The sequence below is a fragment of the Vulpes vulpes genome, chromosome 3, assembly GCF_048418805.1.
Source record: "Vulpes vulpes isolate BD-2025 chromosome 3, VulVul3, whole genome shotgun sequence".
Taxonomy (NCBI): Eukaryota; Metazoa; Chordata; class Mammalia; order Carnivora; family Canidae; genus Vulpes; species Vulpes vulpes.
The window spans coordinates 131,713,847-131,741,025 of record NC_132782.1 but is presented as its reverse complement, the minus strand read 5'-3'; the positions used below and the strand labels follow the sequence as shown (position 1 = coordinate 131,741,025).

Below are 27,179 nucleotides of genomic sequence, written 5' to 3'. Positions count from 1 at the left end.
AAATGATCTGAAATGCCAAAAAAAAGAGCTAGGCACAAAATTTTCATTATAGCATTACCTAAAACATTCCCTTGTTTTATAATCTAATATTCAGGTATAGGAGAATAGTCATTTATAGGTTATTATACTATCTTTTACAATTATTTTTTTAAAACATGAAATGATAACATTCTCAAGTTATAATTCAATATGAAATTTGAGTATGGATACTGTATATAAATTGTGTGTGTTTACTGCATTTTATTTATAGTGTGGTTTTAACTATATATGTAGAAAATGACCAAAAGGTTGTTTTTTAATGATGGAATTATGCATGGTTTTATTCTTTATACTTCTTTAAGAAAATACATACTTGAACATTGTTTAAAAACAATCTTCTTGCAAAATAAATATAGTATCATTTATTGGTAAAGTTCAGTCCATATATATTTTCTGAATTTTTAGTTCCAGTTTCACATAAAATGTACTATGTTATCTAACAAGCAATTTAGAATATATTTAAAGTAACACCATTTAAACTCTAATTACACCATTCAGAAATTCTGGTATCCTTTTAAAGCAAGTCATTCCTCATAGTGATGAATTTCATATATAATTTACAACCTTCAGTATAAATTTTGCTAACCTCATCCAATTAAAAATTTTATTGAGCCCTTTCTTAAATAGCCTTTTAAATTTTTTATTGTATAGATTGATTGCCTAATGCAGTGTTTCTCAACCATTTTTTCATCATCACTTCCTTAAGGAGCCTTTTTAGATATTTTTTTCTTAATTGCCCCCCACCCTATGAAATTTTAATACCTGCTTAGGTACTATGTGTATATACATGACTTATACATTAAAAAAGTAATTTTTTTTCACTGTCCCGAGAATCAACTTTTACTCCATTGGTGGTGATATTGCTTCTTTTGAGAATGTATGGCTTAAAAGAACATTATGGAAAAATGTTATTTTAGCTTTTACAATGAGTCTCAAGTCCATGTGTTTTGTTTTTATAGCTGCCTGCCTCTCAAACATCACATGGTGACCATTCCAACACTACTACTCTGGGGAGAGAAAGACGCATTTATGGAGGTTGAGATGGCTGAAGTCACAAAGATTTATGTTAAAAATTATTTCAGGCTGACTATTTTGTCAGAAGTTAGTCATTGGCTTCAGCAAGAACAACCTGACATAGTGAACAAACTGATATGGACATTTCTGAAAGAAGAAACCAGAAAAAGAGATTGACTTTTCTATATCTTCTATGAGGGGTCTGTAATGAATCTCTAAATTTTTAATAATTGTTCATCAACCTCTTAAGCTTCATTAGGAAAAAATTGTTTTAATATGCTTTATCATAAATATTCTGACAAATGATATTAAAAAAATCTAAGAATGTGCGAACTTGTAACATGATGTTGATTTTCTTCTGTTGAATTTTGCACAGAAAAGCATCTGCCTTAAAATGTGTACATTGGTACAGAAAGGAAGTTGGGGAAAGTAGCTCAGTTTTGGTTTCTTGCCCTGTTATCTGGTGCCTTTTATAAATGTATATTAAAGATTAGGTGTGCCATATTAAAAAAGGCAAACCTGCAATGGTATAAATTTTCATTTTATTGTTCAAAACTTCTTTTTACTATTTTTCATTAAAAAATTATGTTGTCAAATCTCTCAGATTTATGAGTTTGAAGGCAAATATGATTAGAAGAATATGATTCTTAAAACAGGCCATAAATACTACTTATACTGGAAAGATTAACAAGAGATGATGTAGAGATTCTCATGAATCATATATGTACATATATGTATACATATGTACATATCTAATATGTACATATTTAATACGTATGCACATACGTATTTAATACATATACAAAATAGGAAAGCACATCCATCAAATTACTTGTCTTCATTTTCTAGCTAAATTGGTGAGAGATTGAAACAAAAGATCAAAATATCCTTTTGACCCATTATCGCAGTCAGAATTGAATTCTATACTTCCTATGTGCACTAGAATCTAATCTCCACAAAGCATAGATTTTTTTACTGTTTTATTAACTGACATATATACAACATCTAGAATAAGGGCCTGCTCGATTATAGGCACTCACATATTTGCTTAATGAATAAATAGCATATCTGACACACTGCTAGGCACTGTGGGGGAAATATAAAGGAAATATGGTAATACGGAACTTTTCCGTAAGAAGTATACACAGCATGCAGTTAAATTAAACAAGGATTCAAGAGTGGTAATGAACATTACAAATAAAAGTGGGAAGACTTACAGAGTAGAGACTGATACAAGCTCAAGGGAATACTCATTGTCTTGGGTTGCTCTCATTTGGCATGGGCGATAACCAGTAGCATTGCCAAATCATGGCTCCTTAGAGACTACAACTGTATTCCCAAATAAGACTAAGTTGGTAAAAAAAAAAAAAAAAAAAAAAAAAAAAATTGTCTCTCTCACTAAGTGTAGTTCTGCTAGTGACAGAAGAAAGTGGAATGTCCTTAAGAGTTCTCATCATTGTATTGTAAGCAACTTGTATTTACTAATAAAAACTCAATTTTCTATATACATTGTGTTGTGCCTCATAACATTGCAAGGTAGAGAGTATTACTAATTTATAGATATGAAAATGAAGTTGGCCAATGCCCATAGTATAATTGTTGGAACCAGAATCTGATCTAAATTCATCTAGTTTTAAAGCCTCTACTTTTTCCACTAAGATAACAGGCTCTAATATATACACTGCTCTATTTTATTGGTAACCTGGTGTGCTCCAGTAAATAGAAACATCTCTCAGAAACCTACAATTTGACTTTTAATTCTGGGGAAAGCAATTTAAATCAGTAATTAGCAAATTAGCATCGTCAGAATTGCAAATGTTACAAGTTATAGAAAAAAGAGAGCCTGGTTCACACCAACTTGGATTATGTTTCCCTCTTGATCATTTCTGAAGGGCAGCAACAAAGGGAGAAATAGGACTTTGTATATTTTGAACCAGTAAAATAATCCTGACGTATTTTACTGAAAACAGGTTACTGACAAAGGTGATTTTAAGGTTTATTGTTGTTACTTACATCAGTTTTGAATGCTAACTGGTTCATGTGGACTCATAAGAATATGAATCAAATGTGCCATGGCTAATTCTGGCCAACGTTAATGGATGTATTCTAATTTTCTATGCGTGTGGAAAAGTGCTTGTAACATATAAAGGCTCAAGGGTGCCATCAATTAAACCTCTTAGCATAAAGAGATATTATGGTCTCTGTAGAGATCAATTTGTAGGGAGAGTAAATGAATTTGACTACCAGGTCCCAAAGCATCTCACAGTAAATAAACTTTACTGGTAATGGCATTTAAATGAAAAAGTTGTAATTAATATTCATCTATTTAATATATTCCTAGTAGTATATAATATATCCTTAATATAAACGTCAGAAATCATGTGAAGATAATTTATTAAGCATATATGTCAAAAGGAAGACATGTACAAAAAGCAGAAAAGATTGTACTATTGATATGATTCTATTATGCCATTTATCATTTTTAATGTTTCTGATTTTAAAAAATAATTAAGGGTAATACATCCTCATTTCCTATTAACCCATGTTATATCCAAGAGTTCTAATTATGTGTGAATAGGAAGAGTACTTGAATATGGGGAAGGGGTGTGCTCTAGGGGCTGCCCTCAGATCTAATCTACTGGCATCCCAAGATCACTGAGAGGTTGGCCTCATAACTTAGCCATCCTTGAACTTTGAGATGAAGGTGTGAGAGTCCACCTTCTGCCACAGGATGAGCAAGTCCTAATGCCCGCAAGTGACTAACCCCTTTATGCAGCAGAGGCGCATCAGCCCATGGCACTGGGCTACATCAACCTCACTGGGATTGTGCTGGCCAATCTGTGAGTCCTGCACTGCCTTCCTCTTCATCATCCTCTGGCCAATTCTCCTCACTTTCCATCAAGGGCGGTTCTGCTTGACCAGTCAACTCCGCGAACAGTCAGGGGATAAAACTGGTGCAGTCACTCCTCAAATTCATGTTTCAGGGAATGTTCTGTTTAGCAGCATTCCTAGTTAAGGTGAAAAGGAAAAAGCAATCTGAAATGAGGCCCTCATCTGTATTACAGCCCCACACTCCACTGTCTTTGACCAAATCACCTGTGTGGTGGTGGGGTTACCATTGGTGGCAAATCAAAATGGGCAGATTCAAGTGGCTGAAAGCTCCTACTGTCAGCATGGCCTGTGCTTGTGATCCCAGAGGACCTCAAATTCCAGGAAGAATACCCAGGATGAAATCCTGAAGGAAGTGACATTCAGGAGGACATGGCCACAGATACTGATTTTCTTGGAAGGAGTACATACCAACTGCACCTCTCTGGTCACTTTTAAACTAGGGGACTTCTCTCCAGGTATTCCTGTGTAGTGGGTGCTACAAACACACTGGGCACAGTGACCTAGGCCTGGCAGGGGTTTGCAGGTTCTTAAGTCTATATGTTGATCTTCAGTCAGCTCTTTGCCAGAAGAAAAGTTGTGTTTATGCCTGTTTATACACCAAATGACCAAGAAAAAAAAAGACCCATCTCTTTTGCCAATATATTGAGGATCAACATGGCAAATGCTTTGGGGGTTGTCTTTGATAGACCACACTTATGAAGATTATAGACTGATGATTTTCATATGTAACCTTCAACTACCCATGGAAGCTAGTTTAATGGAATTACAAAAATTAGGCAGAAACTGAAATTAGATTGGAATAATATTCATTAGCAACTGGATAAATGTACTGCAATTGCAGTTCCTCCTAAAGGAGTCGCCACTATAGGAATTGAAGAATTTGCAAATTACTTAAAAGTCCTAATTTCAGAGTCCTTGGAACAATATTTTTGCTTCCTTTGACAGGAATAATGATGGAAGCATAGAATTCAGAGCATATGTGACAGATCTGACTATCCTATGCAATCCTGCCGATACTGAAAAATATTCTGCAAGTGTTGTTTAAGCTTTTCGATCTTGTTGAGGAAGGTTTCATGATAGAGCAGGAGTTAGCTGCTATACTTTGGACAGAGTTTGGAGAGTCAGATCTTGATATTTCCAGACTCAGGAAATATCTGGACAGAATTCAGAGTACATTTCATACAAAAACTTTAAGAAATTTGCCTTGAAGCATCCAGAATATACCAAATTATATAATTCATAGTTACACCTCTAGACATCCTCTATATATTCATTACCACATTAAGTACTGGTTTAACTGCTGTATTCAAATTTAAAGTCAGCCCTGAAAATAGTGAATGTACTTTCTAGGTAGAAACTATGATTGAAATAAAATTATCCTTGAAGAAAAAACACAGCAGTTTTTATTCTAGGTGGCTTAAGCACTTAATTATGATATGTAAAATGTGCTTGAGAAATATATATTTCGATTAGATCTTATAGTACCAATTTTTCTTAAGATATGTTTATATCAACATGACTAAAGTTAGAGAATAAGAGATCTATTTATAAGGGGAGTTAAGGTGTCAGTATAGTAGGAGGACCCTAGCCTTGCCTTGTCCCTAGAACACACCTAGATAATTATCAAATCATTCTGAATACCCAAGAAATCAACCTGAGGATTGATAGGACAAATTGCACAACCAGAGGGAGAGAAGAGGGCACACTGGGAAAAGCGAGAGGTGGAGAGGCTCAGTTTGGGGGAGAAATGGATAGCGAGTGCTGTGGAGGGGGGGAGCCATGGTCACAGAAAAAGACAAGAGAGAGTGGAGCACAGAGGGGAACACACAAGGAGAATGTTTCTCCAAAGACATTGGCTGGGGAAGTGAGAGGAGCTGATTTTCTTGTTTTTGCAATCAATGGGGGCTCAAAGAATGGAGTTTTAGAGGTTGGCAGGTTTGGTTACAATAGTCTTGAAGGCGCTATCCTACTGGAGAGAAGGCAGGCAAGCAACGCCAGGGCAGATATTATGATCCGAGGCTCACCTAAGAAGCAAAGGGAGGGACTGTTTGCTCTTTTTGGAGCATACCTGTGAAAGGTGGCATTTTCAGAGTCACCTCTCTGGGGACAAAAGAGCCAGCATGTGCCACTTTCCTCTGTGCATAGGCACAGAGACACCTGCTTAGGGTACCTAATCTGGACACTGGCTGTTTAGCCTGCTTTGCTCCAAATCCTATGCCTCTATATTCTGGCATGACTGAAAATTCTTTGGTCAAACCTGCATCCATCCCAATGCAGTGTAAACCTCCCCCCACAAGACCAGTTCAGGCCCCTGCCACAGCATGTCCCTAAAGTTTGGAGTTTTAAAAGTCAGCAGGCGTGGCTGCGATAAAGCCAATGGGCACTGCACTGCTCCAGGCAGGTGAGGAACCCAGAGACAGATTGCATGAAAATAGCACAGGAGGGGAAATTATGTGCTCTTCTGGGAATGCTTCCCCAAGAGCAGCAAGCACAGAGACCCCTCTCCAGGGGACAAAGAAGCTGGCTGGCACCATTTCCCTCCTTCAGTAAACAGCACAGCACCAACACTGGCTACCTATCCTGCTTACGCCAAGTCCTATCCCCCTGCACTCAGCTGGTGCTGCTTTTCTTGGGCTAGTGTTCCTAAGGACCACAGCAGGCCCCCTCCCCCAGAAGATCAGCACAAACCCCACACACACAATGTCTACTGATCATAGAGTTCTGCAAGGAAGTAACTAGTTCTTCCTTCCACTTCAGTTCTAGTGGAAGTAACATCAGGTCTTATTTAACAAGCAGACCAGAGCATGCCTAATTAAAACTCCCCACACTCTGGCTCTCCACACTTTGGACTAAGGTCCAAACACTGCCCACTGTAGGCATGGAGAGCCTCTGCAGATGATTGACCTGAGGGATAAAGTTGGCAAAACACAGCAGCAGAATGCATACAGCACACATCAGAGACACTTCCTGAAGCATAAGGGCCTGACACTGACACTATATGACCTCTTCTTCATAAAGCCATCACTCTCCAGGCTTTTCTAACATCAAGACAAAATAATCCATCCCCAAAGAAAGAACAAGAATAGATCATGACCAGAGATCTAACCAAAACAGCTGTCAGTAATATGCCTGTTGGAGAATTTAAAGGAGTAATCATAAGGATACTCTCTGGGCTTGAGAAAAGCATGGAAGACATCAGAGAAACTCTTACCACATAAATAAAAGAGTTAAAAAAAACATGGTAATGATCATAAGGATGGAAGAAGCAGAGGAATGAATAAGTGATACAGGAAATAAAATAATGAAAATTAATGAAGCTGAACAAAGAAGAAAAAACTACAGAGAGAAAGAATAGTTCATGGATCATGAGAATAGATTTGGGGAACTCAGTGACTTCATCAAACATAGTAACATTTGTATCATCTAAGTCCTAGAAGAAGAGAGAAAAAAAAAGGGCAGAAGGTTTACTGGAGGAAATTATAGCTGAAAACTTCCCTAATCTGGGGAAGGAGACAGACATCCAAATCTAGGAAGCACAGAGAACTCCCATCAAAATTAACAAAAGCAGGCCAACACCAAGACATATTATAGTTACATTTGCAAAATATAATGATAAAGAAAAAATCCTAAAAGCAGCAAGACAAAAGAAGTACTTAAATTGCAAGGGAAGACCCATAAGGCTAGCTGCAGGTCTCTACACAGAAGCTTGACAAGCCAGAAGGGAGTGGCATGATATATTCAACATGCTGAAAGGAAAAAGAATACTCAATCCAGCAAGGCTGTCATTCAGAATAGAGGAGAGATAGAATTTCCCAGACAAACAAAAACTAAAGGAGTTCATGACCCTAAACCAGCCCTGTAAGAAATATCAAAGAGGACTCTTTGAGAAAGAAGGACCAAAAGTGACAAGGACTAGAAAAGAACACAGAAAATTTCCAGAAACAATGATAAAACAAGTAATAAAATGGAACTAAATACATATCTATCACTAATTCTTCTGATTGTAAATGGAAGAGTGTCAGAATGGTTTAAAAAAAACAAACAAAAAACATGACCCATCTATATACTGCCTACAAGAGACTCACTTTAGACCTAAAGACACCTGCAGATTGAAAGTGAGGGGTTGCACAAACATCTCTCATGCAAATGGATGCCAAAAGAAAGCAGGAATAGCAATACTTACATCAAAAAAACTAGGTCTTGGGATCCCTGGGTGGCGCAGCGGTTTGGCGCCTGCCTTTGGCCCAGGGCGCGATCCTGGAGACCCGGGATCGAATCCCACGTCAGGCTTCCGGTGCATGGAGCCTGCTTCTCCCTCTGCCTGTGTCTCTGCCTCTCTCTCTCTCTCTCTGTGACTATCATAAATAAATAAAAATTAAAAAAAAAAACTAGATCTTCAACTGAAGACTATAACAAGAGATGAAGAAGAGCACATAATAATAAAGGGGTCTATCCAACAAGAAGATCTAACAATTGTAAATATTTATGCCTCCAACTTGAAAGTGCCCAAATATATAAAACAATTAATAACAAACATAAAGGAACTCACTGATAATAATACAATAATAGTAAGGGATTTTAACACCCTACTTACATCAATGGACAGATCTGAAAGCCAACAAGGAAACAATGGCTTTGAATGACACACTGGACCAGATGGACTTGACATATATATTCAGAACATTTCATCCTAAAGCAACAGAATACACATTCTTTTCAAGTACACATGGACATTCTCCAGTATAGATCACATACCAGATCACAAATCAGGCCTCAACCAGTACAAAAAGATTGAGATCATACCATGCATATTTTCCAACTACAACACAATGAAACATAAAGTCAACCACAATAAAAAATTTGGAAACACCACAAATACATGGAGGTTAAACAATATGCTACTAAATAATCAATGGGTCAACCATGAAATCAAAAAAGAATAAAAAAAGTAAATGGAAACAAATGAAAAAGACACAATGGTATAAAACATCTGGGATGCAACAAAAGTGGTCATAAGAGGGAAGTATATAGCAATACAGGCCTGCCTTAAGAATCAAGAAAAATCTCAAATAAACAACCTTATCTTACACCTAAAGGAGCTAGGAAAAGAACAATAAACGAAACCTCAAGCCAGCAGAAGAGATATAATGAATATTAGAGGAGAAATAAATGGTATGTTGGGATACCTGGGTGGCTCAGTTGATTAAGCATCTGACTCTTGATTTCGGTTTAGGTCATGATCTGAGGGTTGTGAGATTCAGTTCCACATTAGGCTCTGCACTGGACGTGGAGCCTACTTAAGATTCTCTCCCTTTCCCCCTACCCCTTCTCCCTTCCTCTCTCTCTCTCTAAAAAAATAAGGAAAAAAAAGGAAAGAAAGAAATGGTATAGAAACTAAAAATCAATAGAACAGATCAATGAAACCAGGAATTAGTTCTTTGAAAAGATTAATAAAATTAATAAATAAAAACCCCTAGCCAGACCTATTAAAAGGAAAAGAGAAAGGACCCAAAATAAATAAAATAAAAAATGAGAGAGGAGAAATAATAACTAAAACCACTGAAATATTATTATAAGAGAATATTATAAAAAGCTATATGCCAACAAATTGGACAATCTGGAAGTAAAGGGTAAGTTCCTAGAAACATATAAATTACCAAAACTGAAACAGGAAGACATACAAAACTTGAACAGACCAATAACCAGCAAAGAAACTGAATCAGTAATAAAAAAAATCTCCCAACAAACCAAAGTCCAGGGTAGGTGCCTCACAGGGAAATTCTACCAAACATTTAAAGAAGAGTTAATACAGGGGCATTTGGGTGGCTCAGTCGATTAAGTGTCCAACTCTTGGTTTTGGCTCAGGTTGTGATCTCAGTTTCATTTGATCGAGGCCTATGTTGGGCTAGACATGGAGACTACTTGAGATTCTTACTTCTTTTGCTTCCCCCATCCCTTGTGCATTTATATACTCTCTGTCTCTCAAATACATAAATCTGGTTAAAAAATGAGAAGATATGAATAGACTTTTTTCCAAGAAAACATACAAATGGCTTACAGATATATGAAAAGATGCTCAACATCATTCATCATCAGGGAAATACAAATCAAAACTACAATGCGATATTACCTCATGCCAGTCAGAATAGCTAAAATCAACAAGACAGGAAACAACAGGTGTTAGTGAGGACATAGAGAAAGGGGAACCCTCTTACCCTTTTGGTGGAAATAATAAAAATGAAAAGATATAATATTGGGAATACCATTGAAACAATTATAAATGGTATGGCTGCCATTTAAAGTTTTCTGTTGTTCTTGTTATGAAAGTGATTATTTATTTATGTATGTATGTATGTATTTATTTATTTATTTAAGGTTGTATTTATTTGAGACAGTGAGAGAGAAGGAACAGGGTGAGGGGCAGAGGGAGAGGGAGAAGCAGATTCCCCTCTGAGCAGGGAGCCCAATGAGAGGCTTCAACCCCAGGACCCTGGGATCATGACCTGAGCTGAAAGGCAGATGCTTAACCGACTGGACCCCTGAAAGTGATTCAGAATGAGTAAAGAAATTACAACAGAGTACAATTTCTGAAAAGCTGACTAATATTGCAAATATAAGTTATAAATACAGGAATTTGACAAGTTCTACTTTGTATGAGTCTCATCAAAGGGGAAATTTGTGTTTATAATTGCATATTCTGCATTACTAATAATGCCCCTTTCACTCTGACTAGACACCAATGAGAACTGAATCCCCTACTTACTGTTGTATATCTCCTAACTACCGATATACTTCTAGCACCCTTTGCTATGAGACATCTTCACATGTGATGTGATGGGACCTTGGGCCCTATCCCTTCATGTCACTATGCAGGATGAATCAATGAAATATTCCTGGAAGCCATTCCTGCACCAGAACAGGGAGAAACAACATATCTAGATATGGAAATGATTGTGAACCAAAAAATATGCCTTTCTAACCCAAACTACTATATCTTCAACTTAGTTTCATTATGGCCATATCCCAAAAATGCCTATAGGCACTCAGTGCCACTATATGAGGGGACATTTGGCTAAGAAGAAAGTCTTGATCAAATGTGGCATAATTTCTTACCTTTGCAAAATTTACAAAAACATACCCCCAAAACTGCAGAAAGGAAATAAATTCTAGGGTCTTCCAATGGAATCTTGGGAGGGGCTTGTACAAGTAGGCCCCCTAAAGCTTACATTTCATTAGTTAGCTTCCTAGTATTTTGAGACGGAAGGAAAAAGAGATGAGTGAGGGAGAGGTGAGCAGAGGAGGAAAGTTTAAGGAAAGTGACAGAAAAAAATTAAAATATTGTTCTGAGATCATTTACATGCATTTCTCACCTGAGAAAGGACAGGATATGTGATATTTTATAATCCTGTCTTATTTCAGGCTGCTATGACAAAAATACTAGGGACTGGTGGCCTAAAATATCAACATTTATTTCTTATAGACCTGGAAGCTGGGAAGTCCAAGATCAATGCGCTGGCAAATGGTGTCTCATAGGAGCTTGCTCCCTGGTATGTAAACAGCTGTCTTCTCACAGTGTTCTCTTATGGTGGAAGGGGCAAGGGAGTTCTTTGGAGTCTTTTTTAAAAAAAAAAATTTTTAACTTATTTATTCACAAGAGGCAGAGAGAGGCAGAGAGAGAGAGAGAGAGAAGCAGAGAGGCAGAGACACAGGTAGAGGGAGAAGCAGGCTCTATGCAGTGAGCCCGACGCAGGACTCAATCCCGGGTCTCCAGGATCACATCCCGGGATGCAGGTGGCACTAAACTGCTGCGCTATTGAGGCTGCCCTCTAGGGTCTTTTTTATAAAGAAACTAATCCCATTCATTGAGGGTTCCATCCTCATGACCTGATTATCTCCTGAAGGCCCCAACTCCAAATTCCATCACATTGAGGATTAGGTTTCCACATATGAATTTTGGGAGGACACAAATAGTCATCCTTAGTACCCACCTAACTTGATATTTCCATGATAATAATGCAAAAAACCTTAAATTGAATATAGTCTAATTGTTATTAGTAATATTCATCTTATGATACTCTGATAACTTCTATAGGAATGTATAGATAAGTTATTCTGTTAATGTTGTTAGGAACCAAGAGTTTTTCAGTGGAAGAAAAAAATAGAACAGAGTTTAATAACAAAAAATCTAAAAACTCATAATATTAAATTTGAATCAGATATAGTATAAATTCAGCAACTTTTTTTCTTATAGAAATGTGTATTGCTTAGAAACAACCCTTCCAATATCACACTTAGCACACTTAGCATCCAGATTGTGGCCTATACCTACCATTCCACAGTAAAATGAACTGTAGCTCTTTAGAGGAATAGCTGGGGTGGGAAATAAAAAAGGTATCTGGTATTTGGTTGTGCCAGAGAGCAAGGAAACTATCACAGATTAAAGAATGTGTCAAAAGGACACAGGAGCCAGTATAAGGAATTCCCATTGGCCAGATAAGGCTATTTGAGCATCAAAATAAATAAATAAATAAAAATAATCTTTGCATATATAAAAATTAATGAGTTCATGAAAATAACAAAAATAATAAATCAAACACATTGGAATTAACGAGGGTACCAACTCCTTTCTTTGAAAAGTGATCATTTAAATAAGAGAATTAAGTATTTATCCTGCTTTTGCAGTGTGAAATGTATCTCTGGATATCCAGTATTTCTAACTGATGAAGAATGGTTCTCCTTTAAGGAAGATTTCCAGCAAATGAATCTAGATAATGATAGAATTATAAAATTATTTTGCAATGCCTAGTTGGTTCAAACAAGAATTAGCAACAGATAAACTATCAGATGAAAATGTATGATACATTTTAGCAACATTAAAAGGAGAATAACCAAACATTATGTGCCCCCTAATATGATACAAAGTAAATTATCATTTGTAGTAGGCAGATTAATGCCTGCCTCCACCTTCCCAAAAGATATCCATGTCTTAATCCCAGAACCTGTGACTATGTTGTCAGGTTACATGGCAACGGGGTATTAAGGTTGCAAATAAAATTAGGTTTGCTAATTAGCTGACCTTAAAACAGGGAGATTATCCTGGATTATCCAGTTGGACTATCCTAAAGGAAAGATGGAGGCAAAAGAAGAGGTAAAAATAATGCAATGTGAGAAGAACTCAACCTGCTGGTTTGGAAGATTGGGAGAAAGGATGTCAAGAGCCAAGATATATGGACAGCCTCTAGAATCTGCAAAAAGGAAACTCTCCCTTAGAGCCTCCATAAGGGAATGCAGTCCTGCTTAAACATTAATTTTAGCCCAGTGAGATCCATGTAGGACTTCTAACCTACAAAACTGAAGGAAAAATTTTGTGTTGTTTTTGAGCCATTAAATTTGTGGTAGTTTGTTAAAGCAGCAATAGAAAATTAATAGACCACCTGTTAAGTATTTTTTGCTAAAGAATTGAGCCTGAATCTAATCAAGCCTCTGAAACTAACATTGGCAGGAAATGTACAGTATAAATGAACATAGTAAGTGATACTACAAGGACACAAACAGTAAAATTTAAAATTCTCAGTTGGCTGGGCTTCTACGACATCAATGGCATGAAGATAAAAATGGGAGAGCAAACTGCTCTAGATTAAAAGAGACAGAGGGGACATAAGAACCAAACACAACCTCTGAATCATTTGAAAACTGATTCAAACAAACCAACTATAAAGGATATTTTTTAGGACAGTTGGGAAAATTTTATAATGGGTTATGTAGTAAATGGAATTATTGTTAATTTGTAAGGAAGAAGTTAGTGGATAGAAAAATCCACTTTTTTTTTAGAGATGCATATTGAAGTATGTAGGAATGAAATTAAACAATGTCTGTGGTTTGATTTTCAAATATTTTAGAAGGAAGAAAAGAAGGAAACATGAGAAAAGATGAAAAGGAGAAAAGACTTGATAAAGCATACATGCCCAAATTGTGATAATTGTTGAAATCATGGTAATGGGTATGCTGGGGTTCATTGTATCTCTCTTTACTTCATATATTTGAAATGTTTCAAATGAAAACATTTTTATTTTTTAAAGATTTTATTTATCCATTTATGAGACACAGGCAGAGGGAGGAGCAGGCTCCATGCAGGGAGCCCGATGTGGGACTCCATCCCAGGACTCCAGGACCACGCCCGGGCTGAAGGCAGGCGCCAAACCCCCTGAGCCACTCGGGGATCCCCAAATGAAAACATTTTTTAAAGAAGGAAAAAAGAATGCATCCAAAAAAATCACTTAATCACTTTTCTTTCATGAAATTGTAGTTTTTGAAAGAGTTTCTTTTGCCTCCCAAGGATTTTACCTAAATTGATTTTTCACACGTGAGTATCATAGTTAACGTCAGCCCAACCCAAAATTATGGATTTAGCTGTATCTACCTTCAATGCTTCCTTTGCTAGTTACTTAGGATTCTCTTTTCTTCCTAAATGTCTTTCAGGAAAAAAAATCTGATAACGTCACTCAAATTAAATGACCTCATAGCCTGAATTAATGAAAATGAATATGCTTTTTTATTTTTATTTTTATTTTTATTTATTTTTTATTTTTTGCTTTTTTATTTTTAACAGAAAATAATGCTTTAAGTAAAAATTCTCTGATGGTGAAATGTGAAGCATTATTGACAAGATCTTCGTTTAAAATTTTTATTTATTTGTAAGATTTTTGTTTTTTAAAGGCTCACTTTTTCTTTAATCACTTCACATAGTCAATTGCCTAAGGTGTTTTTAAGAGAATTAAATTATATGAACCAGAAAACCATTCTGTCAAAAATTCTGAACCAGTGAGTTAATAAATGCAGTTGTGCATTGTAAAAATGCCTGTTACTTCCTTGATGAAGGGACATGGTGGAACTCTTGCAGGACTTTGAAGGGGAAGAGTTGGTTGCTAGTCAGCCTACCCTTTAATACCTAGACCACCACTAAATGGGCTGTGTGACCTTTCCGAAGTTACCTGTCCTGTCATGCCTCAACTTCCTCACCTGCAGATTTCGCTCATGTTAGTATCTACCTAAGTGGTGGCTGTGAAGACAGAGGTAATATATATAAAGCAGTTCTCTCACCTAATTAGCCTTCAGTAAATACTGTTATTATTTTTGACACTCCTCTTTTCCACAGGAATGGAGATTCGATTATCCAGTTTATTTACTTATTTATTTATTATTTTTCATTATCGTTGTCTGAAAACTTCAGAGGGGCATTATTTGGCCAAACAGCTACTTTTGGGCCAATCTTATGGTACAAGGCCCATCTATTTTTCCAAATACTTGGTATTTGGAAGAGAGACGCAAGAACCAAATATAACTTCTGAATCGCTTGAAAACTGATTCAAAGCAACCAACGATAAAGGATACTTTGTGCGCAGCTTTGGAACGAAGCAGAACTATTGAGCTTTCTTCCTTGGGTCAAAGTGTCAAAAAAAAAATTTTTTTTTTAAATTATATCCAGTCTAGATATTTTCTTCAGGCCAAAATGTTCAAAATTCCATGGCCCACCAATCCACTCACTGCCCTGCCCCTTCAGCCTTGCCTCCTTCCTTCCTCCCCATAAATATTCTGGTTTTATATGCAAAGCGCTGGAATACGAGCCGGTATTTCTCAGCTATCACGTCCCCGAGCGGTTATCTGAGCCACTCCCTGGGTTAGAAAGCGATGCGGGGCCTTGTGGACTCTGTACACACCCTTCGCAGAGGACTCGGGGGTGTTCTAACTCCTGCCGATTCCACGCAGTCCTTTCCCCGCTCCTCACACCCCCGGCTTTTCTCGCCCAAAGCAACAAAACGAGCGAGCGTGACTCGCCACAGAAAAGGTCCTGTGAACTGTTCTTTCCTGGGGAAGAAAAAAAAAAAGAAAAAAAAGCGCGCTGACGTCCCAGGAACACACAATGTGGAAAGGCCCACAGGTTGACATGAACCCGGCCCGCAGTAAAAGCACCCGCCGAGCAAACGCTGCGAGGAAGAACAGCCCGAGAGGCCGGTCCCTACCTCGAGACGGTTTGCTCTCCGGGCAGTGGGGGCGGGGCGCCCGCGGGCCGAGGTAAACAGAGCTACTGCGCCTGCGCACAGCCTTCCCGGGTCACGTGTCGCCGCGGAGAGCCGTCCCGCGGCCGTAAGGGGCCGAGTGCAAACCCGAGAGGCGTCAACCTTTCCCTGAGGGGCGGACTCCGGCCGGAGCCGAGCGTTCGGTCGGAAACGCCCCCTTCTTCCACAGCGGGAGGTCGAGGTGCTGTACCGGGCCTGCGGCTGGGCGCCGCGCCGCCGTGGGACATGGCCGGCTGTGGGGAGGGCAGCGCGGCGCCCGCGGTACTCCTGGGGTCCCCTGCAGTTTGCAGTAAGGGGTTGCAAAGGAAGGGGCCCTATGAGCGGCGCCGGCTGAAGGCGGTGGTATCGGAGCAGCTCAGCCAGGATCTGCTCAGGTAGGAGGAGGCGGGAACTCTGGCTACTTGCATCCATCTCCGCCCAAGAAGCCGTGGCTCCTTCTCGGCCTCTCCATCCCTCCCCTCCGCGCTCTCCTCGCCTCAGGCTTTTGTGGGACGTGCACCGATCTCCTCAGAGACGGAGCGGTTCTCTCGTCTTAAAGCAATCGCGAGCACCTCGGAGAGCACGTACGCGATTTAAAAAAAGGAAATCACCAGGAGTATCGTCGTGACGTGCAGCACCAGTTTAAGACAGAATAACTCGAATAGGCTTACATCTTGAAAGACAGATCGCTAAGGTCGAGATGGGTCCAGGCTTGGGGGTCCTGAAACGTACACTTAAATAAGTTTAAACAGTTTGAGAAACGTGACAGATTAGGCGTAAAAATGAATATATAGGCTAAGGAAAAATAGAACAAATTAGTGGAGTCACGGAGGTCTCTTTCTTCTGAACTCTTTAAACAATTTACTAGAAATGCTTCCATAGAAATTCTTCCTGATTGCAACCTGGCTTCCCCTCTCCACCTAGAACACTCCACAGCTCCCGACAACTCCCAGCTCCCACGAGGATGCGAGCAAACGGAGGGTTGTTTCCGGAGCTTAAACTCAGGCTGTGGTGAATCCAGTTGATGACATCTCAGTTTATAAAGAAAATGAAGCTTGGAAATATTCCCTAGCCAACTGCCATTTCCACCAAAACTGATTTTGTGAGCGTTCGTGTGCATCAGAATCACCTGGAGGGCTTGTTAAGATTTAGATTTACTGGGTCCCAGGCCATAGTGCTCCTTCAGTTGGTCAGGAATAGAGCTTTTGCATTTCTCACAAGGTCCCAGGTGATGGTGATGCGGATGCTGGCTGCTTGGGTCAGACTTTAAGACTGAACTAAAGTAAACATAATAAGTAGTAACCAACAGTGGTACAGCATTCTACATTTTTAAAAGTGATATCACCAACACTTAGGCTCCAGCGGCTATAGACTAGGCTTTCTATAAAGTAAAAAAATTTCCTTTTAATTTGGGCCTATCCAGTAGAGATGCTCTTTTGTCTCCACCAGTGGGGGATTAATGTAGAAGATGGAAAAATAAAGCTGAAGTTGTTCTGTTTCCAGGGTGAATCTGGAAGGAGACAATCCTCTTCAGTGGCTTTATTCTCCTGGCTGTATTGTGAGCTTTAAGGTGCAAGGCATTTAAGGAAGATAACAGATCTAATTTATATAAAGAAAATGAGGCTAAAGTATTATCTTTATCCTCATCTGAGCAGTAATTAAGGATAGGAGCCTGAACTCCTAAGTTCCTCTTACAAGCAAAAAAAAAAAAAAAAAGTAGCAGTTTTCTTAAATAAGAAAATTTCATTTGTGTTTCCAGCCACCCTAATTGCTGTGCCAAATTAATCCTTTCCAAACACAACAATATAATGGATTTATTTTGCAAATATTAATGAAGTATTAGCACCCACTATGTACCTAGATTTGTACTAGGTCATGAAAAATCAAAGATTAATAAGACATAGCTTTGATTATTGTGCTTACACTTTAGTAAGAGAAGTAATAGCCAAACAAAAGTTATGGGGACTGGCATGAGTTTGGGGAAGGCTTTTTAGGGTCACATTTGAGTGATCTGAGGATTGATTAAAAGTTGACTAGGTAAAGATCAGGAAGGGAAAATTAGGATATCTAAACAAAGGGAATGGCTTTTACAAAGGCACAGAGATTTGAAAAAGTTTGATTTATTTTGGGAAAGCAAGTTGTGTTAGATTCTTCCAAACAGCAAGGAACAGAAACATCTCTGGGTTACCTAAGATAATAGGGTATATGGAGAAGTGAATAAAATAGGAAACTGTTTCAGTGGTCAAAAAGCCAGATCGGAGCTAATGTAGAATTGGAAAGTTGCTTGGAATATGATAGCAGCTATACTGTAAGACCTCATTGAGAAATGGACCATTATTCAGGACAATTGTAAGAAAAATAGCTAAACTTACTGCTATTCTACTATTAGAAAAATAGCTAAACTTACTGCTGGGTTGACATGTTTTAGTTAGTACCCTGTGAGGTAAGTCTTGGTAGTATTCCCATTTATTTATTTATTTATTAAAGGTTTTTATTTATTTATTCATGAGAGACCCACAGAGACACAGGCAGAGGGAGAAGCAGGCCTCCCGCAGGGGCCTGATGCAGGACTTGATCCCAGAACCCTGGATCACAACCTGAGCCAGAGGCAGACTCTCAACCACTGAGCCACTCAGGTGTCCCAATATTATTCCCATTTAACAGATAAGGAAATTGAACATTGAGGATGAAGAGATAGAGTGAATAAAAACCTTGACACTCTGACTCCAGAAACATTAAAATGATTTGCCCAAGGTCCTATAACCAGAATATGAGCCAGTCAGTGTGCTTTCTTTGCAGTAGTTTTACAAACTGATCTTTCAGTAATTTTGTTCCTTCATCTCTACTTCTGTCCTTAGCCATTCCTTTTTCTTACTCTTAGATTTGCTTTGAAACTCTCTTACAGTGTTATCAGTTGGTTTCTGTTTATTTTAGAACATTTCTGTTAGAGTTTGCTGCTTTAACTACCATATTGGCTCTTGGCTAACCTTGGCTTATTCCATTTTCCATTCAGATGTGGTTAAGAGCATCAGGGTCATGTGCTACTAAGCTGAGCCATATGTAAAGAATAAATGAATTTGGTAGCTTTTTGGGAGGGGATTGTGCGTATGGCCTGCAACCAAAGTGACAGCAGATGAGGGTGAAATGGGTAAACTAAGAATAGACTGTGGAGGCCTTCTTTCTTCAGTGAAATTTGGAATGTATTGTGGAGATAGTGGAGAGCCATTGGTGTTTTTTAAATAGAGGATTAACATATTTAGATTTTAAGTTGAGAAATTAGGAACAAGGAAACCAGTTAGGAGATTTTGTAATAGTCAAGAGATACATAATGGCAGGGGCAATGGAAAAAGTGAAAGGGATTCACATGTACAATTGATGGGCTCAGTGACCAATTACATGTGGAGATACAGAGAAAGGGAAACATAGAAGATGGCACCAAATCTTAGGGCACTTGAAAGGGAGGAGTAAGATGAATGTTGAGGAAATCCTATCCAGGAGACAATTGGAAATATGTCTGGAGTTGAGAATGAAGATTGGAATAACAGATACACAGTAAAGGTTAGTGGTATCATCAGTACCCAGTTGTCCAAGCCGAAAAAGAGAGGTTATTCCCTTCTATTCACTTTCTACATCCAGTCACCAAGTCCTGCCAATTTTATTATCAAAGTATATTTTAATTCCATTCCTCAGTCTCTATCACCATTCATCTCTTCTAGCTCAAGCCTTTACATCATTCATCTGTGTTGTGCAGTAATTTTCTCATTTCCTCCGAATTCCTCGTCTACACAACTAATGGGTGATATTTTGAAAAATGAATTTGTCTGTGTTTCAAAACGTTTGGTGATTCGCCTTCAACTGTAAGATGGAGTTAAACTCTTTTCTTCTTACATGTCTTTATCCCAGAAGCTTCCTCTGTCGCTTAGCACCACAGTACTCTATGCTGACCAGTTTGTAGCTCCATACTCACACATACCTTAGCAAGGAATGTGGAGCCAGGAACTAACTCTATGACCTTGCCTTGCTTCCCTGACCAACTCTTGTTTGATCTTTAAAATCTCATTTGGTTTTCTTGCCCTCTGTAAGGTCTTTTATGTCTGTCTCTGAAAAAAATTTGTTATCGAATATATCACACTCCTTAATTTTCAGGCATATCTTCCCTACTATTTAGTAAAATCCTCAAGGGCACATATGTTTTAGTCCTCTATCTGTCCCCAGTGCCTGGGGACATAGATATATACATAGTTCATGCTCAGTACATTTTTAGTGATAATCAGCAGTCCAAAATGCATTAGATAGGTTAACGCAATAGTTGGCAGAGAAATGAAATAGAAAGAACCTGGATCTTGACATGGTTGAGCCTTTGCTCCAACCTGTCCTTCCTCTAGACTTTACTTTTAGATAAGCAAATAAATCCCTTTAATATTTAAGCCAGTCTGAGTCAGATAATTCTGTTAATTGTAGCACACAAGATATGCTTGTAACTGATATAGTTTTATAAAATAAAAGGCACTATAGTTTCATATTAGCAATTTTTTAAACACATTAAATTTTTTTATTTAACAAATACTCATGAGCATGTATTAAGAACAAGGCAGATTCCCTAGTGATGATTATATGGCTACCAGCTGCATTGATTACTTACTTGGGGAGGAAGGGAGGATGAAGAGAAGGTGGGTGGGAGGAAGGAACAAATTGAGTATTTGTCCAATTTGAGTTTTTATTAATGTTTGAGAGACCGGTTGCATTTTTCCATAGCTTTAAAAGCCACTTATGAAAATTATTGATTAAGATATTGACTAAAATGCTTCTGTTTGCTTATTGTTTCCAAGGATCTGAAAGTTTTGTGTTCTGAAGCCTTTGTTTTGTTAAGGGTAAAATACAACAAAATTCAACAAGCAGATATTGAGCTCTGTATACTGAATATACAGTTTTTGCCTTTGGGAGTTTATTGCCTAGTAGGGAGAAAGATGCATAAAAATAATGATGCAATGACAGAAGTGCTATAATAGAGGTATGCATTGAGTGTTTTGGGATCAGAGGAAGAAGCCATTAACTTGGTCTTGGGGGAGTGTGAATGTCTATGGCAACATTCTGAGCTTTCAGTGTAATGGATATCTTTATCCATTACTTGTACCTTTGTACCTACTATACTGTACTGGTGTGATTGCCAGTTATATCCTGTGATATGGAAGTCCTCTGAAAGTACATACCTTGCCAAGGATAATGATATAGTGATATGAAATATTATTTAGTGTTTAGAGAATAGAAATATATATTTACCACAGGGACAAGAGATTATGACAGTTTGTATTATGATGCTGATTTCTGTTCTTCCATCACTTTACATGTAATCAGTGGGCTTTACCATAACCATGTGCATTAGTAAAGGGTTTTAAATGGGTTACCCCATGAGCCCATCATTTTAATAATAGATTAGAGCATGGTTTGTACTCTTTGTGTGAGGAAAAAACTGTAAAAGGACTTAAATGTCACATTCTTGATGGCCAGGCCTGCATTTCAGACTTGGTATTTAACAATAGTCAGAACAAAGTGTACCAGTTTCTAATCTGTATTGTCTATTATACTCAGCTTGTTTGTTTTGTTGACATTTTCCTTTTTTTTTTTTTTTGGCTTCTTTTAATAAGATTTAAAAATTTTTATTTTTTTCAATAGTCAATGACCATATGACTTTGTGTTCTTGTTCTGAAATCTAATGTAGGTACATTTTAAAGGAAAGTCCACATAAATAGCCAGAAGATAAATTTTATTATTGCCAGAAGGAATTAAAAGATATTTTTTGAAAAAATAGTCTTACTCTTTTTAGTGTGATCACCTTTTGTTTTCACTATAAATTTTAGAAAACTAGATTCTAAGCCAGTATTAAACAGTGTTCTTTGGAATGAACTGAGAACAAACTCATTTTCATATTAACCTTTTTAAATTTTGTTATTTACCTCTATATTTTTAGTTCGTGCTATTTTGAAAAATTATTTTATATTTTTGATTATCACTAAACTATGGTTCCTTTTTATTCATTACAGGCTCCTAAGGGAAGAAATCCATACAGATGTTACTTTTTCTGTAGGTTGTACTTTGTTCAAAGCGCACAAAGCAGTCCTTTTAGCAAGGGTTCCTGATTTCTATTTTCATACTATTGGACAGACATCTGGTAATTTAACAAATCATGAGTCTATTGCTGTGGAGAACTTTGAAGCTTCAGAATTTAGAACATTTTTACAGTAAGTGCTTACTTTATCTTTATTCTCTTATATTTAAGTCTAATATATCTTTATGTTTTAAATATATATGTATGTTTAATTTCCTGTATTTTTGTATCTTTTATAACCTAAAAAAATCTATTCATTTAAATAACAAATTATCTTAGTAATTAGTATTAGTAGAGGCTAAATATTAGAGTATTAGAAGCTTAGTGTTCAAAAAGACTAAGTAAGTAGTAATTTGAGACTGAGCCTAAAGGAGGAAAAATGGTGTTCTCTCTAGTAATTTGAATGAGTTACTCTGTGCCAGGATTTTTTGACAGTGGCACTATTGATACATTGGGTTGGATAATTCTTTGTTTTAGGGTCTGTGCTGTGCATCTTAGATGTTTAGCAGTATCCCTGTCCACTAGCCCCTAGATGCAAGTAGCATTCTTCTTGAGCCCCCACCCCCTGAATTGTGACAATCACAATGTCTGCCAGATGTTGCCAAATGTCCTCTTGGGGGTAGAATTATCTCCTGTTGAGAACCATTGCTATATACTGACTTCTATGTTATTGGTATGCAAAACTTCAAATAAATTATGTTTGTTAAAATATGAGATCATAACTTTTTATTCTTTTGGCTTGTGTGTGGTCAAAATTTTTGAAAACAGAACATCCATTGAACTCGTTAGTGATTTTAGGGACTTGTGTTTGCTGAACTTAGAATTTTAATCACCTAAGTAATGGGAGAAATTAGTTTAAATTAATCCCCATTCTAATTGAATAGAATTTCATTTTAATGCTTTACTATTATTTTCATGTATGTATAATTATTTGACACCCATTTTTGCTAAATGTATCCAGGAAGGAAGTCTTTTTTAATGTAGTTTCTCAAGATTATATCTCTTTGTGTGGGTTAAATAAGATGCTTATAAAGCACTTAGCACAGTGGTATGGCATATTGTAAGCACTGAATACATTTTAATAAGTGTTATTTATAGTAGTAGGCCTGTACTAGGCCCTATGAAATGATGTATTTCTGGAGTGTATGTTTATTTTCTTTTTTTAAAAAAATATTTTACTTGTAAGTAATCTCTGCACCCAATGTGGGGCTCAAACTCACAACCCCAAGATCAAGAGTTGCATGCTCTACTGACTGAGCCAGCCAGGCACCCTTTGAGTGTATGTTTAGATGAAGATGCATAGGATATATCAAATTTTTATATATCAGAGAAAAGAAGAAACTATACCACTGTTTTCCTTTATTTATTGTCATTAAAAGTAATAGAAAAAAAGATAAAGAGACAGCATAGTAAAGTGGAGGAGGCACTGGACTTGACAACAAGGCAGAGACCTGCCCTCAGGCTATGCATTATCTTGTTTTATTTCTTTGAGCCTCAGTTTTCTCATATTTAGAACAAGGAGGTTGGTTGGAGTAGATGGCTTTGTGCTTCATAGCCCTTCACAGGCCTCTATTTAAAGCACTTAATCACATTTTGTATTGTATTAGGTTAGTCATGTACATCTGTGGTTATGTAAGCTTTTTGAAATTAGATCATCTCATTGATGTACACATCCTCAGTGGTATCTCGTGTAGTGTCTTGCAAAAGTGCTTGTGATGTACCCCTTATTTTTTAGCAGATTGCATTGAAATCTCATCTATATTAATATAAAGTATAAGAGGATTATAATGTAAAATATTAAGATTAATTTTTTAATAGAACTTCAGAAAAAATAATTTTAAAAATTTTACTTATGAAATTCAGTTATTATTAGTGGCTTTATTGCACATCCTTTCTCTTTAGACAACCAATAAAATTTTTTGAGATACTGTATTGCTACTTACTATAGAGTCCTTTGATATTATGCACTTGAGTTAGAGTGGAAATAACAGTCTGTGAAAAACTGTTGTATATACAGCAGCATCATATATGATTCAAATGATTGGCAGTGGAATATAGTTCTTGCTTCATGACTTCATGACTAAAATTTAAAAATTCAACTTAGGGCAGCCCCAGTGGTGTAGCGGTTTAGCGCTGCCGCCTGCGGCCTGGGGTGTGATCCTGGAGACCCAGCATCGAGTCCCACGTTGGGCTCCCTGCATGGAGCCTGCTTCTCCCTCTGCCTGTGTCTCTGCCTCTCTGCCTGCCTCTCTCTCTCTCTCTCTCTGCCTCTGAATAAAAAATAAATAAAAATTAAAAAATAATAATAAAAAAATAAAAATAATAAAAATTAAAATTCAACTTAGTATCATAAAAATCTTTGATTTCCCAAGAAGACTTAACACGTTGTCATTGTCGGAGTATGTATATTTGTGTGTATGCGTGTGCTAGGAAAGACTTTTTTTTACTCTCCGATTGTTTATTACATAGTCTGTTTTTGTTTTTAAGAGAAATGGTCTTTGAATTTTTTCTTTTCTTTTTTTTTAAAGATTTTATTTACTTATTCATGAGAGACACAGAGAGGCAGAAACATAGGCAGAGGGAGAACCAGACTCCCTGCTGGGAGCCTGATGGGGAACTCATCCCAGGGCCCCAGGGTCACGCCCTGGGCCAAATGCCAACGCTCAACAACTGAGCTACCCAGGTGCCCTGACCTTTGAATTTTCAACTTAACATCAATAACTGGGGAATGCTAAGATAACTTGTCAGTAAGATAAACACATTGAACAGTACAGAAACAAAGATTCTGTTTCCCTGGCAGCGTTTTCAGGTGGTGGTTATTTTCTTTCTCATATTTCTTATACTAACAAGACTGGAAGTGGGTGGGATAGATGTCTTGTATTAACTGTATTTAACTATATTTTCTTATTTTCTGTATTATTGTTGCTCTGGCATCTGGGGCCTCACTGACAGTAGAGATTGTTCCCCCCAGGGTTAGGTAATTCCTATTGAGCACACCAAGTAATTCTGCGTTCATTCCAACACCCACCTCCTCAATCTCGTTCTTACATTCCACAAAGCAGTATTTCTCTGCCTTAATCTTCCCAGGGCCAAGTACTAGGCAACTAAAGGCCATCCTTATAGCCCAGAGTACCCCCCACCCCACCTCACCCCACCCCACTCCCATCCCCAATTATTAAAACTATCTAATATTAAGCTTCTTCAGCTGCTTATTTTGTCTCACTCCTTGTTTCCCACAGAAAACCCAATAAAGGCTTTTGCCTGTGCTTTGCCCTCCCTCCTGCTTCCAAACCAACCCTATTGCTTCCCCATGTGGCCATTCCGGGTGTGGTGTGCCTCTTTCCAATTGGGGACTGTAAATTACAAACTATCTTTTCAATGGCAGTCATTTCCTCATCATTTGGCCTCAGCATACTTGAATAAATCGAATTCCCAGGGACATTTTAAAACATTTGAAAACCAATTGCTGCCTTTAGATCTTTCTTCCTCCCATCTTCCTAAACTGCCTGTCTTTGAATCTCATGAGCCAGTCCTCTGTACTCCCCCAAGTCAGTCCTCCTCATTTCTTCTTTCTTACTTTTTAAAAATGTTAATTAATTTTAATTTTAGTGCCTTAGTTAACAATACAGTGTTATATTAGTCAGGTGTACAATATAGTGATTGTACGTGCAGTAATTTTGTACATTACTCAGTGCTCATCATGGTAAGTGTACTCTTAATCCCCTTAACCTGTTTCATCCATCCTCCTCACCTACCGCCCCTCTGGTAACCATCTGTTTGTTCTCTGTAGTTAAGAGTCTCTTTTTTGGTTTGTCTCTTCTTTTTCTTTGTTTTGTTTCTTAAATTCCACATGTGAGTGAAATTGTATGGTATTTGTCTTTCTCTGACTTATTTCCCTTAACATGGTATCCTCTTGGGACACCTGGTTGGCTCAGTGGTTGAGCATCTGCCTTCAGCTCAGGGTGTGATTCCAGGGTCCTGGGATTGAGTCCCACATTGGGCTCCCTATAAGGAGCCTGCTTCTCCCTCTGCCTGGGTGTCTCTGCCTCTTTCTCTCTCTCTCTCTCTCTCGAATAAATAAATGAAACCTTTTTAAAAAACCCATTATATTCTCTTGATCCATTTATGTTGTTGCAGCTGACAAGATTATATTCTTTTTTTTATAGCTCAGTAATATTTCATTATGTATATATACCATACCTTTATCCATTCATCTGTTGATGGATACTTGGGTTGCTTCCATAATTTGGTTATTGTAAATAATGCTGCAGTCAGCATAGAGGTACATATAATCTTCCAATTAGTACTTTTGTATTCTTTGGATAAATACCCAGTAGTGGAATTACTGGATCATATAGTAATTCTATTTTTAACTTTTTGAGGAACCTCCATACTGTTTTCCACAGTGGCTACACCAGTTTTGCATTCCCACCAACAGTGTACAAGGGTTTCTTTTTTTCTACATCCTTCCCAACACTAGTTTCTTGTCTTTTTGATTCTAGCCATCATGAGCGGTATGAGGTGATATTTCATTGTGGTTTTGATTTGCATTTCCCTGATGATGAGTACTGTTGAACATCTTTCTATGTGTCAGTTGCCATCTGTCTGTCTTATTTGGAAAAATACCTACTCAGGTCCTCTGCACATTATTTAATGGGATTTTTGAGGGTTTTTTGTTTGTTTTTTGTTTTGGTGTTGAGTTGTGTAAGTTCTTTATATATTTTGGATACTGACCCTTTATCGGATATATCATTTACAAATATCTTCTCCCATTCACTGGATTGTCTTTTAGTTTCATTGATTGTTTCCTTGCTGTGCAGAAGCCTTTTATTTTGATATAGTGCCAATAGTTTATTTTTGCTTTTATTTTCCTTGCCTCTGGAGACATATCTAGAAAAATGTTGGTATGGGTAATGTCAGAGGTATTACCGCCTGTGCTCTTTTCTATGATTTTAATGGTTTCAGGTCTCTCATTTAGGTCCTTAATTCATGTCAAGTTTATTTTCATGTTGGTGTGAAGTGGTTCAGTTTTCCCAACACCATTTTTTAAAAAATTTTTATTTTTTTAAGAT

General features: G+C 37.5%; 2 protein-coding genes and 1 long non-coding RNA gene across 11 annotated transcripts in view; 2 read left to right on the top strand and 1 right to left on the bottom strand.

Annotated features, from left to right (window-relative positions):
- EPHX4 (epoxide hydrolase 4) overlaps positions 1–14,800 on the top strand; it is a 51,137-nt gene extending 36,337 nt beyond the window's left edge. The window contains exons 7-8 of one of the 3 annotated variants that reach the window (XM_072754634.1): positions 11,426–11,492; positions 13,845–14,800. In XM_072754634.1, the coding sequence (XP_072610735.1) occupies positions 11,426–11,492; positions 13,845–13,868 (91 nt within the window). In that variant the 3' untranslated portion in view covers positions 13,869–14,800. Of the gene's footprint in view, positions 1–998; positions 2,559–11,425; positions 11,493–13,031; positions 13,217–13,844 lie in introns of those variants that run through there. The other 2 variants (XM_072754633.1, XM_072754635.1) reach the window with 2 other exon arrangements.
- Positions 292–15,862, bottom strand: LOC140598375 (uncharacterized). The gene is made up of 2 exons (XR_012000773.1): positions 15,663–15,862; positions 292–4,061 (listed from the first exon to the last, which is right to left on the bottom strand). It is a non-coding gene; the product is annotated as an uncharacterized lncRNA (long non-coding RNA).
- A 186-nt stretch (positions 15,863–16,048) lies between these two features.
- The window catches only part of BTBD8 (BTB domain containing 8), a 93,575-nt gene continuing 82,444 nt past the window's right edge, over positions 16,049–27,179 (top strand). The window contains exons 1-2 of one of the 7 annotated variants that reach the window (XM_025996492.2): positions 16,049–16,396; positions 22,043–22,240. In XM_025996492.2, coding sequence (XP_025852277.2) covers positions 16,248–16,396; positions 22,043–22,240 — 347 coding nt within the window. In that variant the 5' untranslated portion in view covers positions 16,049–16,247. Of the gene's footprint in view, positions 16,696–22,042; positions 22,241–27,179 lie in introns of all 7 variants that reach the window. The other 6 variants (XM_072754628.1, XM_072754630.1, XM_072754631.1 and 3 more) reach the window with 6 other exon arrangements.